Below are 16,801 nucleotides of genomic sequence, written 5' to 3' on the forward strand. Positions count from 1 at the left end.
GAAAGCCTAATAAATATTTTTAATTTGTGAACTGAAAACTGAAAACAGTTCTGCAGCCAGACTCTTTAATATTCCCAGTGTCATATATCACAGCAGTAGATTTTCAAGACCACATACAAGATTTTATTATGCGGTTCAGTTGCCTCTGCATAGTGCTGTCTCTTGATAAGTTCCTTTTGCAAGTGCAGATCAGAGAAATCCTTCACATTTTGATGTTTATAGATGTGTGTACTAGCTGCAAAACAAAAGTTCATCAAAATTAAGTGAGTGAAACATGAACATGCATGAACATCCTTTTCTCTTACTGGAGGAATTTCTCCCATAACACCTTCACTATCAGTGCTTTTGAAACAGTGGGAACTGATGCTGAAATGTGTATAAGGATATGGTCTTTCCCAAATGAACCCAAACGTGTTACCTTCAGGTGTTCCTTGCTGCTGGTGAGTTCAGTCTTGCTACAAGGCTCTAAGCATCAGCAAAATCTTTGTGTACAAGCCCAACTTTAAACACATAAACATTCCCCACAGAGTTTAAATTCTTGTATTTAAAATGTTTCGCTGTGGCAGGGTAGATCACCTCACCCTGGTTTATGCTGTAGGTCCTTCATTCTGCTTAGTGGCATTTATGTTTTTGTCTCCCAGGGCATCACGCAACAAATCTGAGAAAAAGAGGAGAGACCAGTTCAATGTCCTCATTAAAGAGCTTTGCACGATGCTGCAGGGCCATGGCCACTCTCTCAAGATGGACAAGTCCACTATACTGCAAAGGACCATTGACTTCCTACAGAAACAGAAAGGTACTGGAGGGTGCTGGCTTTGCATCTGCCCATCAGCCAGTTTCCACTCAGAAAATGCAAACTGTTTTTCCCAAGCATCTCAGCCACCCAGAGAGGACATGAGCCTAAATGAGGGGAAGAATAAAGCACTGCAGTTGGCCTCAGGAGATGGGCTAGAGCTGAATACAATGCTGACCAGTTAAACACAGATTTGAAAAGATGCAGTGCTGTATGCTTTTTACTGTGGATACATCATTACCCTCATTGGCCTCCACATTCCCTGGCCTGCTTTGTGCACTCTCAAATAAAACTTGGGGAAGGAAAAGCTGAGGAACAGCACCCATTACAAAAGTCAGGGGAGAGGGGATTCTATGCCATTTTGCCAGGTCTCTTGGATTAGGAGATGATAAACCTGTCCTGCTGCCTGGGCACTCAAAAGTGCAGCTTGTGAAACAGATCCAGAATTGCAGACACACTTTGCTCAAGGGATTTTTTGATATTTTCTCTTTAAGAAATCACAGCACAGACAGAAGCCTGTCAGATTAGACAAGACTGGAAGCCTTCATTTCTTAGCAACGAGGAGTTCACCCAGCTGATGTTAGAGGTAAGAAGAAATTAAATAGATAAGTGAGAAATAATAAGTTCAGTGGAGAGTTCAGGGATATACAGTTCTTTTTCACCTCTAGGTCCCAGTGTTAATGATTTCTGCTGGCACATACAATACAAACCTGACGATGACCAATGTTGTACTAAATGCTTTGCAGATGCAGAACTAAAAATAAGGATTGCTTACCCTTAAAGATAAATGGCTTTTCATTTGGGAATCAAGACTGATTTGGCCCAGATTAGGCCTGGTGAGAGAGGAAAAAGAGAATTTCCTTTTCTCAGAAGAGCCATGAGAGCTGGCAGTTTCAGGAAAAACTTCAAAGGACCTGGAAAAAGCAGAACAGCTCTCTTCCTCCCACATCCCATTAGCCATGGAGCACCACCCGTGCTGCCTCTGCAGCTGCTGGCTGTGCACTGCTGTCCTCTTGACGGGAGTGCTGCCTCTTCTGCTTGAATTGCCTTTGAGTGCATTAATGAAAACAGCTCTTATTCTCCCACCTCTAAAATGATTTGCCAATCTAGAAACATTCCCCAAGCCTACATTTCTCCCTTCTTATGGATGTGGCTCTGGATTTGGGCTGCATGCTTCTCCAGCAGGAACATCTCTTAACCTGTGTGGGAAGCTGCTGCTCTTGCCCCACCAAAATAAGGGTGTATGCTGGGCATGAGCTAGGAGGTGCTGCTGTGTCTTAGCTATTCCTTTTCATCAGGATGTCATGACTCACCTCCCTGGAAAAGTCCGTTCATTCTTTCTGGGAATCTCTTGCCAAACAAGATAGCTTGTTACAGCTGAATCAAAACAAATTCCCCCCTTAGATTGGAAGTGGTGGGGTAGAGCAAGCCCTGTAATAACGGCTGGCTTGCTGGACTCTGGTAGACCATTGAACAGTTTGCTTAAAATCAGTGTGTTTTTTCAATTTGAGCAAAGGCAGAGTCTGGCAGTGGGGTGGGGGAGATGGTGAATACTGTATCTTTTACTCCCTGTAGCTAAGGTGCAGAGTAGCATAACAGTATCTTTAGAAGAGCTGGCTTTGTGCACAGTGCTGACCAACTATTCAACCTCCCAGATCTTGATGTTAGAGAAGAATAAGGACAGACACTCCATAAAAGGTACAAGGCGATATTGTGAAGAATAGGGAGAACACAACATCCAAGGAGAAAAAGCACAGGCAGTCACTTAAAAGGGACAGAGAACTTTAACTCTGGGACACCACTGTGAATGGGAAAGGGGGAAGAAAACAAGCCTTAAAATTGTTTTGTCACTAGCCTTACAAATCAGTGCTTTATGCAAAATAGATAGGGCTTTAGATCTTCCTCATATTGCCAAGAAACTGTTAAAAATACATAATTGGGTAATTTTTCTGTCTCTGCTTATCCATCCATCTATCCATTCACAATGCTGGGTTTGCCATGATATCAGACATCTCCTTACTGAGTTTGTTAACTATTGTGTAATTCAGAACACATAATGAAGTGACTGAAGTCAGCAGGTTTGCGTGGGTGTTGAAATTCTTAGCATCACTGTCTCGCTTCATGTTAAATAAATGCTCGCTGGGTGAAAAACACATGTCAATTTAATAGTAATGGCAACGAGCAAATAAGAATATAAAAATAATGTTGAATTAGACAGCATGTGTAATTTTTATTTTTCCACATTGAACTGTCATTTTTTGGATTAATTTCTGCTAAGTTTAAGCTGCTAGAAGCATCACTAAGGAATCAATTAGTCTAAAATATTTTAAGTTTTTCCCTTGCATAATTCTATTTTGGATTTTTTTCTTTTTTTTCCCCTGCCTATTACCATTAGGCACTAGATGGCTTTCTCATTGCTCTTACCACTGATGGGATTATTATTTATGTATCTGATAGTGTTTCGTCTCTGCTAGGACACTTACCGGTAAGTTCTGACCATGAAATACATTGAAGGCTCATTCACCTCCTTAATCAGTCAGTATAGGGCTGGGGACTGGTTTTGTCCAACCAAAGAGGCAACTGACTGTGGGTGGGAGGTCAAGCAACAAACTCTTGTGCAGTTTCTCAATTTCCTGTGAGTAACAGATTCTATCCCAGGGTCTGAGTTAGCTTAAAAAAACCCCAACTATCAAAACCACTGTACTGATATCTCATCACTTGGCTATACATTTAAAGGTTTGGGAGGTGTTTGACCTACCAGGTTAATGAAAAATCTTACGGTTGTGAAATCCATGCTGAAGCTCTTCTTAGATAATGTAAATATTATTTCAGATCTGAATCTATGCTCTTCAAGTGACATTGGGTTTTCCTACTTTGAGCCCATAGTATTTACTAACAAATGCTTGACCTCAGAGTTTTCTGGGAGAACTTCTAGAAACCAGTTAGATGTCTGGTCAGAAATTTCACCTTGGCCCCTCAAAAATATTCTTCTCTTCATTTGGTGCTGAGCATGAAACACCAAGGATGCCGTATATGAGGGCAAATTCAAGCATGCAGTTACCTGAATGTTATGTATGCAAAGAACAAATCTGTGCTGACATTTTGGTAGAACCCCTTAGTCAGGATATGTGGGTTGATGAGCACTGATTCACTTGCAGGTCAAGCTGATTTTGCTAGATGTTAATTCTAGAAGACAAATGGAGGATGTAGGGAGGAGCTCTCCCTCTTTTGTGACGTTTTAAAAAAAAAATTCTCATCATGTTATAGTCCTGTGGTACCAGGGTTTCTTCTCCAGCCTATATCTGTCTGAACTGAAGGGCAGCCTCTGGGACTCATTCAAACTCTTGCAAATATCCTGGGGTAAAATAGTCTAAGGGTTATATTCTGTCCTAGATCCATCTGCAGATTGACTGGGCCTCCTTGTCTTAGGCATGACTGGCTGCATCTCTGCTCTGCTGAGGGGTGAAAAGGCATGTGGTTGTGTCAGGTTGTATTGCTGAACATGACAAAGCATTCTTTTGTACCAGTCAGATTTGGTGGACCAAAATATATTAAACTTTCTGCCTGACGGGGAGCAGAGCGAGGTGTACAAGCTCCTTTCTCCACATGTGCTCATGACAGATCATGTTGCAGCTGATTTTCTAAATGGTAAGTTCTGCTCTTGTCTGTCAGTCAGAGAAGTTTGCCAAAGGTAAACAACTCCCAGGGAAGTCTGAACAGTGTTCTCCAGCTGTTTAGTACTCTTGCCTGCCACTTCTGTTTTGCTGCATTTGTGGGTTTTAGTGCATCGCATCTCTAATGTTCCTACGTGGTCCTGGTACTTGCTCTTTGATTAAGACAGTCTTTGTTTTACCATCTGCTTTGTGCCTTGGATGGTAGATTCTTTACCCCAGGTGGATGCTAGACCAAGCCTGAGAAAGGAGTGAGGGCTCAAAGGAAAAAAAATTGGAGAAATCCCAAACAGTTTTGGCAGAGCCATTATTCCTTAGGAGGATTGCATGTCTCAGGACAAGAGAACCCTAATGTAACTTAAGCAACAAGCTTTCTATCTGAACAGTCCATCTAGATCTGTACTGCTGGCACCTGTCCCATGTCCCTTTCCTGCAGAAAATTAGCCCAGGACCAGAGCAGGCAGCAGTATCTTCCCAACATCTGTATTTCATAAAGCCTGTGCTGAGCCCCCACCCCTTTCCCAGTGGGTTTGGCAAGGCTACCAAGCAGCACTGGGCTCCCCTCCTGCTGTGCCATAAGCATCTGTGGGAGCTGAGCAGTCTGATGATGCTCTGCCGAGGGGGTGATTTCCCTCTGGCTGTAGGCCATGTGGTCTTATCCATAAGAGTTCAGATTTAGGGCAGAAAACTGGTTTAGAGCTTGGCACAGTGCCCTTCACTTAGGGTGCGTTCAGTGCCCTTTGGATCTAGGTCCCACTGAGCAGCACCAGAGTAGAATACTTCAATGCCATGCAAATACTTTGCATGAAATCCTACATCCATGAAGTCAGGGGAAAATTTTGCTTACAGCCAGGACTTCACATTTAGCTTACTGGGGTGACTGCAAAGACAGGAAAAAAAGGATGAGAATACATTTCCTTAAGCAGAAACGGCTGATAATTGCTCCCAGTAGTTATATATTTACTTCTGGGTACCAGAAGCTTCCCAGTAGGATGTGCTCAGATACCACAGCATCAGGGTTAGATAAATTAAATATGTGAGCAAGCTAAAGTGCAGACTTCTAATAACATTGACTCTGTATACCTCTCTTTCTCTCATTTCAGCGGAAAAACAAATAGAGTTCTGTTGCCATTTAGCAAGAGGCAGCTTAGATCCAAATGAGCCCCTGATGTATGAATATGTGAAATTTGTAGTGGATTTTAAATATTTTACTCATGGTAAGTTACTGTTCCAGCCTATCTTTGTCTCTCCACCTCTCTCCTTTAAATTGTCTTGATCTGTAGCATCTTAAAGGCTCTGATTCTGCTGAAAATGCCCTGTAATTGTCAGGGATAGAATGAGCTGTGCACACATTGGATATATTTTTTGTATAAAAGTGGCAGGGAATTTGTTGATCAGAAGAGTCCGCTCCTCCTGCATGTTGTGCCTAAAGCTGATATCAGACTGAAAATGCCTCTGTTTGACCCACTGCCAATTTTAAAGCAGCCTACTTCTTCAAATAGCCAGTAAAATATGGTATTCTGTTTCACTTGTGGCGGTGAAATGACACTTTACAGAAATTAAGTAATTTGAAGTGCCTGTAAAATCCTGAATCTTGCAAATGTTGGCCTGGAGAAAGGCTGACAAGGAGACTGCAGCTGTATACTGTGAGCTGCTCAGAGCTGTCTAAGAAGCTCCCCTGCAAGCCACAAGTAGGTGGTTACAGCTGTGTAACTTGGAGCCTAAAGGGTCATGCTTTAAATAATATTAGCATGGATCAGTGTGGCATCATCCTGAGGGTTGGAGGAGTTTGTTGCTTGGGTTTCATCAGTCACTGTACCTGTCTTAACATAAGAAGAAAGCTCTCCTTCCTCCTCTTCTTAAATTGTCTGGTTGTTTCTAGTGCCTACACCCTCCTGTAATGGCTTTGAGTCTGCTATTGCACGAGCTTTCAGGTCAGCCACGGAGGAGCAGATTTGCCTGGTAGCAACTGTTCGTCTTGTCACGCCGCAGTTCTTAAAGGTGAGCTCTGTGCAGCCACCTCTGCCTTGGGGCACAGAAGCTGCTGCAGGTGCTGTGGCACCGTCAGGAGCAGGGTCAGCAGCACAGGTTACTTGTACATAGGGTTAGTAAAGGAGAGAGGACATGGCTGTAGCTGGGAGTGGGAGATAACAGATAACATAAGTATGTATTTTGGAAAGGTAAGGTAGAAAGTGGGAGCTCCTTTTAAGAAGAGGTGGTTTTGTGATGGGGTGTCTCGGAGGGGGCAGCCTGGGAAGTTTCAAGACAAGGTGACCAGCTACATCACTTGGGAATTTGCAGCCTTCAAAGATGTGCATCCACCACTCCTTTGTATAAGGAAGCCATCTGTGTCTTGAAACATTGAAAATGTGTGTCATAGCCTCTTCCTACTGGTCTGTAAATGTCCCATGGCACTGTGCGCTGATGACAGGGATAACAACCCTACGTGCTGCTTGCTCAAGAAAGCATTAGCCAGCTCAGTTAGAGGCTGGATCTGGAGCTGTCATCCATATTCAAATACCAATAATTGCAAAAGCTGGGGAATTTTGCCTAGAGAGTGCAAGATGAGACTCTGCCTATTTATCCTAGCTCTGAAATTCATCTCAAGGTAAATATTCAACCATTTTTCATCAGTTCCTGCATCCATAAAACAAGTCTTACACATTCCTTAGAGGAAAATAAGTCAAGTGCTTTAAAAGCACTGTATTTTGCTATGGTTTATGATATCAACAAGATACATCCTAGGTTTTGATAGCAGGCTCCTTTTGTCATTTTGTAGAATTAAATGTCTGAATGTGCCCACTATTTTGCAGGAGCTCTGCAATGTTGAAGAGCCATGTGAAGAATTTACATCAAGGCATAGTTTAGAATGGAAGTTTTTATTTTTGGACCACAGGTAAGAGATTTGGGTTTAGTCACTGAAGAATAAATAAACTGTAGTTTAAAAATAACAAACTTTGTATACCCATTACCTGAGATCCCAAGTGGAATAGTTCTGATTAAATGCAACTTATTAAGTAGCAGTACTCTGAACTTAGCTATTAGGCATCTGTAAATGCTTCAATGTTTTCAATATTTTAGGCTAGTAAGAAACCATGGAAAATGTCTAGAAAAATGTCTAATCTCCTAACCAGGATAATAAGTCATTGAAAGTGAGCAGTGTGGGTCCCAATACATTCCCCGTATTGGTTTAGCTCCTCTGTTTTACAGCTACAGCTTCCAGGAATCCTTGTAAATCTTATTATATGTCAATAAGCTTCTGACTTTTCACCTTGAGAAATGACAGAATTTCTTAAAATAAAATAAAAGACAATGGATTTTATTATTTAATTCTAGGTTAGTTTCTGATAATGCAATAGGGTGGGCTTTGAATTCAGCCTTGTGAATGAAACAGACTAGAATCAGTTTATTAAGCTACTTAATTTAGGATTAATTTTCTTCAAAAGAAGCTGGAGGGTTTTAGCACATTGCAGAACCCTACCCCTTTTCATTATCCCTCCCCTTGTGAGCTGTGCAAAGGTAGTCATTACTAAAAAACAGAAGACTAGTAAATAACGCTGTAAGGAAAAAATACATTGGTGAGGAAAAAAATCTAAATACCATCTGCACATTTAGAGCAAGAAAAAGAGAGAGCAAATAAAAATTAATAATAACTTTCATTTTTATAGAACACAAGGTGTGTGCCTCACATCATACCTTGAAGCATGAAGGAACTGACCCTGCAACAGCCCTGCAGTTGATTATGCTTGGTTTGGGTCAGATAATTATTAATTCAGATGAGATCTTGCTGGAGTGACCTTGTTAGACTTTATTTGGCCTGTCTGATAATGCACATTTTTAGAATCAGCTGATTAATGTTAAGATTTGTAAAAGAGCCCTGAGCTCCTCATGTCATTGATGAAGTGAGCTGCTTTTCCACAGGGCTGTGTCCCAGCAGCTCCTATGAAAAAGGTGAGTAGGAGCTACTTTGAAACTTGTCAAAGAGTCTTTTGATGAATCTGGGTTATGACTTAGAGAGGAATCTCTGTGCTGGGCACTTTGAGACACTCCAGTTCCATTGATATCCCCAGCAAGGAAGCCATTGTTACTGAAAGGAAATTAAGATGATGCAGATGTTGAGGCAGATTTGTGATAGACCCAGAAGCAAGCAGTGAGCTCAGACCCAAGAATGAGCAGGAGATCGTGGGAGTTGTCTCATTTAATCACTGATTCCAAGCTCTCTCCAGTACAAATCTGCAGGACACTGGGAAATGTTTCTTGATGATTTGCATCACCACAGGCTGCCTGACACTGAGGTGTGCCATCAGCAGGAGCAGAGGGTACCCAATAGGAGCTGGAATCAGGACCTTTGCTGTCATTATCACAATTCAAATCAGAGTAAAGATAGATGCAATAAAAACATTCCCCAGATCTGGATGAACATGAGAAGAATAGGAAAAATCTGTATTCTGGGTCTATATGTAAATATATGTAGAGGAAGAAAAACCCATCAACCTTGATGATGGTCTGTTTCACTTCTGCACTGTGGTACTATTCTTATTTTTCCTTCATTTATTAAAAGACTGCACCCAAAAGGATCTCTAAAGACTATACATTCCCATTTGCACAGCAGATCTCAGGACTGGAACTTAAGCTAACAAGACACTTAAATTGCTTCACAAGGCATCTCCTTGTTGAATGACAGATAAGGAGCATTTTGTGGTTGCTTTCTCTTATGAGGAGCTCTGGTGATATTCAGGAAAGCATAATACTTTCCTGATCATCTTAAATGTTTATCTGATGTGCAGCTGAAAGATATTTATTGTCTTGAATATAAGCATGTCATTAAAAATAGGAGAAACGGTGATGCATTCTGCCAAAGAGACAGCAAGGAAAGACACTTTAATAAATACACATATTATCATCATTAAGAGAAATCTGGGTCACATGAGGAAAAGGAACAGAGTGCTGTGAAAAGTTACTTGAATAAATAAAGCCATATTGCAGCAGAGACACTGTGAGCTCAATGCTCTCTGTTTCAAGGGATTTGCTGTCTAGTGGAGGCCCGGCTCTCCCAGCTAACCCTTTGTGCTGGGACTCAGGAGCTCCTGCTCACACCTTGCCCCTCTTGGGACTGCTGTTGAGTAGATCCCTAGATCGTCCTTCTTGCCCGATTTCTCATTTGGTGCCGGAGTCCCACAGCTGTGGGGAGGAGGAAGGTTATAGACCTGCCTGGGCTCTCTGTGGCTGAATAACTTATGCCCACCGTGTCTCTCGAGAGGACAAATGTGGAGCTGGGTGGCTCAGCCAAGAGAGAACTTCACATGGTAATAACCAAAAAACTCAGGACTGATCCACTCAAACCCACATGTAATACACTGAAATAACTTTTTCCTCATAGCCTTCACCACTTCATGGCCTTCTTTCCTAAGAGGCACTCAGCTCACCAGGAGAGGGGCAGCAGAAGAGGCAGGTTTGATAGGCATCATTGTATTCAGCCTGCCCCATTTTGAGTTGTTTAGCATTTTGCCCTGTTCCTGAGAAACACACTGAACTTGGCAGGTCAACACTATCAGCACATCCTGCAACCAGAACAAACAGATGGAGCCACATTAGCATAGGTCCTGCCTCTCTGAGTGCTTGAGTTGGTGCAGGCAGGAGTGTACCTGAGTACTGGAATATAGAGAATGTCATGCTTATACAGGGACAGAGACAAAGCAGTGGTTTTCTTCCCACATTTCGGTGTTGTTTCATAATTGTAAGCTATCAGGCTCCAGTGAAAGCTGTTAGGATACTTGCTTTAAAAAAATCTCATGTTTTGCCTAGAAAAAGGAAAACCTAGGATTGATAACAGAATAGTGTGTTAAGTCATGGCAATGTGCCTGTCTAAATACTTCATCAGTTTCTTCTCTACCACCCAAAGCAAAAACAACCCTAAATCAGCCCTATGCCTATTGCTACTACCAGTGTACTGCAAGCACAGAAGGTTTTGTTGGCTATAGCTTCCCAAGCTTTTCCAGGGGGCAAGTACTTTTTCCCAAGCTGGTCCTGACACACACTACAACTTCCCACTTATTCTCTCTTCTACAGTCACTACCCAGATGACACTTACATCCAACATACTGCATAATTTTTCTCTAGCTCCAAGTTGTTATGTGCAGGATCAGGCATAGCATTTCTCAAGCTGTGTCTCACAAGCATCCTTAATGAATTGAGTCAGTCACATATGTACATGCCTTTCTCTACACCCACATAATGAATAGGATGTGAAACAGTAAACACAAACCTTTTAATTTTCTCAATTTTTACCTCTCCCTTGCTGTCATTTTTTTTTTGCTTGTATGTGAAAATACATCACTGCCTATATGAAAATCTACTCCATATTTCTCTGCCAAGTGAATAAACAAGGTGTTTGTTGCTGGTATCACAGCTTATCTGCCAGGATGTCAAGTGTCAAGTTTTCTGCTCACTCCCTGCCCTTGCTTCCTTTCTAGGGCTCCACCTATTATAGGATATTTACCGTTTGAAGTTCTGGGAACGTCCGGGTATGATTACTACCATGCAGATGACCTGGAGCTTCTTGCTAGGTGCCATGAACACTGTAAGTTGCCCTGCCTCTGCAATGTATCTGTCTCTGACCTCTTTTGTCACTTGTGCAAAACCTTCAACTGTCATTGCAAAAGGCTTCTTCTTCCAGGGGCTTGCGGGAACTCTCCCTTCCCATGACAGACTCTCACACCTGACACTTACCTGGAAGGTTGAAATCTGCAGAATTCACTCAGATCAGGAAGTCTTTGTGCAGTTTTCCTAAATTGGCAGATACTTTGAGCACAGGTTGTCTCAGAGGGAAATTAGATTAAAAGATTGGGAGTCAGAAGTATTCCCCCTCTGCCTTGTGAGTTTTGTTGATTTGCCACACTTCATGGGGTCATGCCATTCCCCTGGGCTCCGGAGTTAGCCAGAATGCTCAGCTCACCAAAACACCTTTTGAGAGCATTATTTGGTTCACCTGCATGTACAATTAGGTGTTGTGAACCTCATTTACTCATTAGTAAACTGCTTCTGGAGATTCAGAATTATTTTACATACAAAAGTGCTGAACACAGTTTCCCTGTGGGTGAAGATAACTCATGTTTGGTTGATCTGAAAGAAAAAAACAAAGCAGAAAAGTCAAGTTCAGGCTAATATGTGAATGCCACAGGTCCATGAAGTTTATCTTTTTGCAAGGAGAAATAGTGTGGCCTGTTGGAGCCAGGGCAGAAGGAGAACTCTCGTGATTTCCTCAGCACTGCAGCTCAAAGCTGAAGAGCCATGTCCTGCTGAGGGCTGGAGCTAAAATGAGGAAGGGCAGAAGGTGTCTGCAGATGCCTGCTCTTAATCAGTATGCAATTTCTACCAGATGTGAGATGCTTTATCCCCAAGACCCAGATTTTTCCATTTTATTGGGTGCATTTCAGACTGCGATACTGAGCCAGAGTTAGTTATGTGTGTCCTGTGGCGGTTTTGCATTGTCAAGCACTGCAATAAAAAATAACTACATACTTTGCATCTAGGTAATAAGGTATTTTGCTATTTTTCTTGTTGGGGACACTCTCTGCTATCTCCACTCAAAAGGAGAGTGTTTTGTCAAAAGGAAAGAAGGACATTCCAGAGAGTGGAGCAAGCAGGATGCTGTAATTGCTCTGAGACACAGAGCAGCACAATGCTGGGACTAAGAAACTCCACCAAGGAGCCCCACAGCCCACTGGAGAAAACCCAGCTCTGAGTTGCAAACCACCCTTATCTCTACCACAAACCCTTTACCACTTACATATATGAGGAGCTCAGGGACCTAGAAGAGAATGGGGAAAATTACTTCTCTGTCACGTTTCCTTGCTTCACTTCCCTGCTGGCTTCTCTTCCCTGTCCACTGGTACAGCAGCTGCGAGGAGAGCGGGCTGCCTGGCTGAGCACATAGGGGAAGCTGTGACAGGGGGACCACAAGTTGTGTCAAATGTAGCAAAAGTGTAGATGGGAGTATTAACAGAGTATTTTAACTGCTCTCAAGTACAGTACTTCTTAGTGCTATTTGCTTAAAAGATTATTCAGATACAAGTGAGATGCTTAACCAGACAGTGGCCTTTTGGTAATGCATGTGCAGTTTGGTATAGACACAAACTGTATTGAGAGTGTTTCAGATCATTCAGCAGAGAATTGGTTTGATGGTTTATATTCTACATCTCTATGATCCAGGCATTCATCATACCTATTAGAAGAATATTTGCACAACACACGTGTTTTACTGCACAGGGAAACAAAGTAAAGTGCTGGCAAAGTGACTTAGGGAAGTTGCTTCAGGACATGTCTTCCAGGACTAGGAACTGAGGGATCCATGGCCAACATGTCATGTTAGCCAGAAAATTTCTGCTTCATCTAAAGCCCATCACTGTTAATGGGATTGCTAAAGAAGGCATTCCTGATATTTTAACAAAATAGAGGAGTGCAGGTGAGTTAAAAACCACTTGGGTTAGTTGGCTTGCTAAGTTCCTGTTTGTCACGTTGACACTTTGGACAGACATCTTGCCTACTGTCAAGTGAAATGGGTTTGTTTAAACCAAGTTTGTATTTTACTTTGCGTTAATTGTGTGTACTTCAAGTGAGCATGTTTCATCTTGTACTCTCAGCAGTCTGGAAAAAATAGTGTGGTTATTTCACATAGTTCCCCTCTTTATTTTGCAGTTATATTACAGCACCTGAGATTTTTCTGGACGTAGCCTGATAATACATACTGGGTTGGAGTAGGCCAGGTTTTGGAAGAAAACTCTCAGTTAAAATTCCACTATCTTGTTGATTTTGCTGTTATTAGGATTCTTACTTCATATCTTCAGTCTTTGAAATACATTCTAATGTACTTATGAAAGGCAAATAATTTGTTTAATTAATGTTGTTTCGATTATTTCAGGGAGCCCATCACTTATAAGAATGTAGCTAGTTATATAGTTATACCAGTTGTAAGAGAAATCTCAAAGTAGCAAAAGGCACTCCTGAAAGTCAGCAGGAATGACCCCAAACAAGAGCTGAGTACATGGTTGTGTATCCATCTGTCTAGTTTAGAAATCTCAAGAACCATTTTAGCACTGCTCGAATCTGGGCAAGGGATGTGGGACTGAATGGTTTTTCTAATCACCTTTGCACCATAAAATCCCTATTTACTGTAAATTGCTTTCTCTTTTTGTTAAACAGTGATGCAGTTTGGAAAAGGAAAGTCCTGTTACTATCGGTTCCTGACCAAAGGGCAGCAGTGGATATGGCTGCAGACACACTACTACATCACCTACCACCAGTGGAACTCCAAACCCGAGTTCATCGTTTGCACTCACCTGGTAGTTAGGTAGGAGCAAGCACAAAACTCTTCACAGTGTGTTATGTGTCAGTGTTCAGCCATTGCTTTTTCTAGTTCTGTTTCATGTTAACTAAATACTTGCTGTGCCTACTGACACACTAAAATAATATATAACTCCATGAAACTATTCTGACAAGGAATGTGTGCTTTATTTACCTATTTACTTTTTTCTGTCTCTTTTGGTTTTTTTTTGAGGCAACTGAGCCAAAAGCCTGGAAACCACCTTTGGCCAAATCTATCAGTATGTTACATTCTCCTTTTGTCACTAGTGATGACATTTCCATAGAAAGAATTAAAGCTGTTAGGAATCAGACATCTTTCTGGGCATGAATTAGATCATATAATTCCTACAAAACCTTTTGACCTTTAAAAGCCAAATCTTTTGGCTTTAAATATTTATTATGGGGCCAGCTTAGCTGCTGGCTTGCTGGCCTTATTCCTCACCCAAATCCAGCCCTGGATCCCCCCCTAGTGGGAAGCTGCTTGTTATGAGTGGCAGCACATGCTGGAAGGCAGTGCATGTTTAGGATGCTCTGTGAATACACCTTCTGGAGGGGAACCTGCTGGATTACCACAGCCATCTCAAAAAATCATATTTGAAAAGTAAGAATGTATTTTCTGAAGGGCTTGAAAAAATAGTGACACACTGGTTTGCTCTATTAACTTGATTAAATTTATTGCTCACTGTGTATTTTTTTACTATCAGGAATCAATTTCTTTCTTGTCCCCCTCTTTTTCTGTCAAATATCTGGAAGAGCAAACACTAGTAAATGTGGACTATATGGGTCTGTTAGAGTGAGCCAGAGGAGAGCCATGAAGATGCTCAGAGCTCTGGAGCACCTCTCCTTTGAAGACAGGAAGAGAGTGCTGGGGTTGTTCAGCCTGAAGAAGGGAAGGCTCCAAAGAGACCTTAGAGCCTCTTCCAGGGCCTAAGGGAACTCCAAGAGAGCTGAGAAGGAGTTATGGAGTTGGAGAACAAGGGGGAATGGCTTTAAACTGTCAGAGATAGGTTTAGATTAGATCTTAGGTAGAAGTTCTTCTCTGTGATGGTGGTGAAACACTGGAAGTCCAGAGAAGCTGTGGCTGCCCGATCTTTGGAAGTATTCAAGGCCATGTTGGCTAGGGTCCTGAACAGCCTATTCTAGTGGAAGGTGTTCTGCCCACAGTAGAGGGCTTGGAACCAGATAATTTTTAAGGTCCCTTTCAACCCAAATTCTATTGATTTTGATTCTATGATCTGTGGTATAAATTACATATGAAGTGTGAACATAAGCAAATGTTACACAGTGCTTCTCAGTTGTCTTGCTTCTGCCATCCGTCAGGGAATTCAGCTTCACTTTAAGGACTGAATTTATTGTGCATGAACTTGTTTCTTCTTTCTGCTTCCAGTGCCTCTTAAATCTAAGGATGTAGTCCTAAATTGAAGGCTTAAAATATGTTACTGAAGTACACAAGTTAAAATATTGCTTCAGGAAAATCCATTGCCACGATGATATAAGTGAGGTTGGTTCCACAACTTCTCTTGCCTCCCGTGAAGCTGCAGCTCATTAATATTTCATCCTCCTAAAGTCTGGCACCTCTCAGTGCTCACGATCCATGAGCACTCAGAGAATCTTTGAAACATCCTCTCCAATTTATCCTAGTGGTGAATCATGTGGTATTTGTTACTGTAAATATTTCATTATTTCAGAAGAAAAGAAGTAAAGAAAGAAAATATACACTTTCAGAGGCACCTTATAGGGATTCATGCACTTTACGTTGCACCTGTTTAGCTGCATGTTTGTATTCGGAGCTTCCACTGGAGTTCAGGATGTTAACTCTGATGCATGCACAATTCTGTGCACCTTCAGAAGGAGAGACCTGACCTCGTCCTGCCCAAGGGACTAGCATAGGGATCACTGAACTACCATGCAAAAAAAATAGGATTCTTGTTCATCATCATCAGGTTAGAAAATGAGTGTTCACTTGTTGTGGCAGTTTACCTGCACAGAAGCTATAAAATAATTTTTTTGCTTTTTTTGTTTTGGGTTTTTTAAGTTATGCAGAAGTTCGGGCTGAGAGAAGGCGAGATCTTGGTCTCGAAGAGTCATCAATTGAACTGGCATCATCCTCTCTAAAGGTACCATGTTCCTTCACAGTTAAATAGGGAGATGTTTAAACCAAACTGAGTAATCGCTTACCAATCATAGGGAAGTATCTGTTCTTTTTTGTCCATTTTCTTTACTCCCGTCTCATTCCAAGCCTTGAACTGGGTTATGATTCAGGCAGGCCCTAAGAAGCTTTCCTGTGCATGGCTACAGACTGTCCATGTTGGTTCAGGACAGGCTGGATGAGCTTTGAACAGGCTGATCTAGTGAAATATGTCCCTGCCTGTGGCAGGAGGATTGGAACTAGATGATCTTTAACACTGAGTATTCTCTGATTATGCAATAACTGTGAATTCAGCAGTTGCATTGCGCTGTTTTGGTCCCTTTCTAAGACCATGATGCAAAGAACAGATTAAACCACCCCAGCTCAGAAGCAGAGAAGTAGAGCTGAAACTGGAGACCAGATTGCTGTACCTGTCACCCTTGGTAAGGCACAGAGAACCCAAGAATAGGGCAGCACCACAGGGTATCTGTTTTACTTCTGCCAGCTCATCACTGATACTCAGATGAAGATGGGAAGGCAAGGGAAAACACCTAGATTTCAGCTCAGTTGCTGGATCACATCAAGTGTAGGATTGTGACCTATAACTTCCATGACCAATAACTTCCATGGCTTTAGTCAGTCTGGCATCACCACACATCAGCCCAAGTATCAGGGTAATTTTCGCTACTTTTAAGTTTCTCCTCTTGGTAGTTTACAAATAAGATCAGAAATCAAAGTAATTTCAAGTGGGTTGTTGTGTAGTTGTCATTTGATCATCCTCATTGCCTTTCAGACATTATTTTGTGGGAGCTCAGGCTGTTCCCCACTTCTGCCCAGGTCCTGCCC

At 41.9% G+C, this 16,801-nt stretch overlaps 1 protein-coding gene across 2 annotated transcripts in view; it reads left to right on the forward strand.

Moving 5' to 3' along the window:
* PASD1 (PAS domain containing repressor 1) overlaps positions 1-16,801 on the forward strand; it is a 61,126-nt gene that overhangs the window by 31,820 nt on the left and 12,505 nt on the right. The window contains exons 4-13 of one of the 2 annotated variants that reach the window (XM_056491853.1): positions 642-796; positions 1,288-1,379; positions 3,189-3,278; positions 4,321-4,441; positions 5,568-5,681; positions 6,347-6,465; positions 7,278-7,360; positions 10,938-11,044; positions 13,666-13,813; positions 15,863-15,944. In XM_056491853.1, the coding sequence (XP_056347828.1) occupies positions 642-796; positions 1,288-1,379; positions 3,189-3,278; positions 4,321-4,441; positions 5,568-5,681; positions 6,347-6,465; positions 7,278-7,360; positions 10,938-11,044; positions 13,666-13,813; positions 15,863-15,944 (1,111 nt within the window). Of the gene's footprint in view, positions 1-641; positions 797-1,287; positions 1,380-3,188; positions 3,279-4,320; positions 4,442-5,567; positions 5,682-6,346; positions 6,466-7,277; positions 7,361-10,937; positions 11,045-13,665; positions 13,814-15,862; positions 15,945-16,801 lie in introns of those variants that run through there. The other variant, XM_056491854.1, reaches the window with a different exon arrangement.

This window comes from Oenanthe melanoleuca, chromosome 4A, assembly GCF_029582105.1.
Source record: "Oenanthe melanoleuca isolate GR-GAL-2019-014 chromosome 4A, OMel1.0, whole genome shotgun sequence".
Lineage (NCBI taxonomy): Eukaryota > Metazoa > Chordata > Aves > Passeriformes > Muscicapidae > Oenanthe > Oenanthe melanoleuca.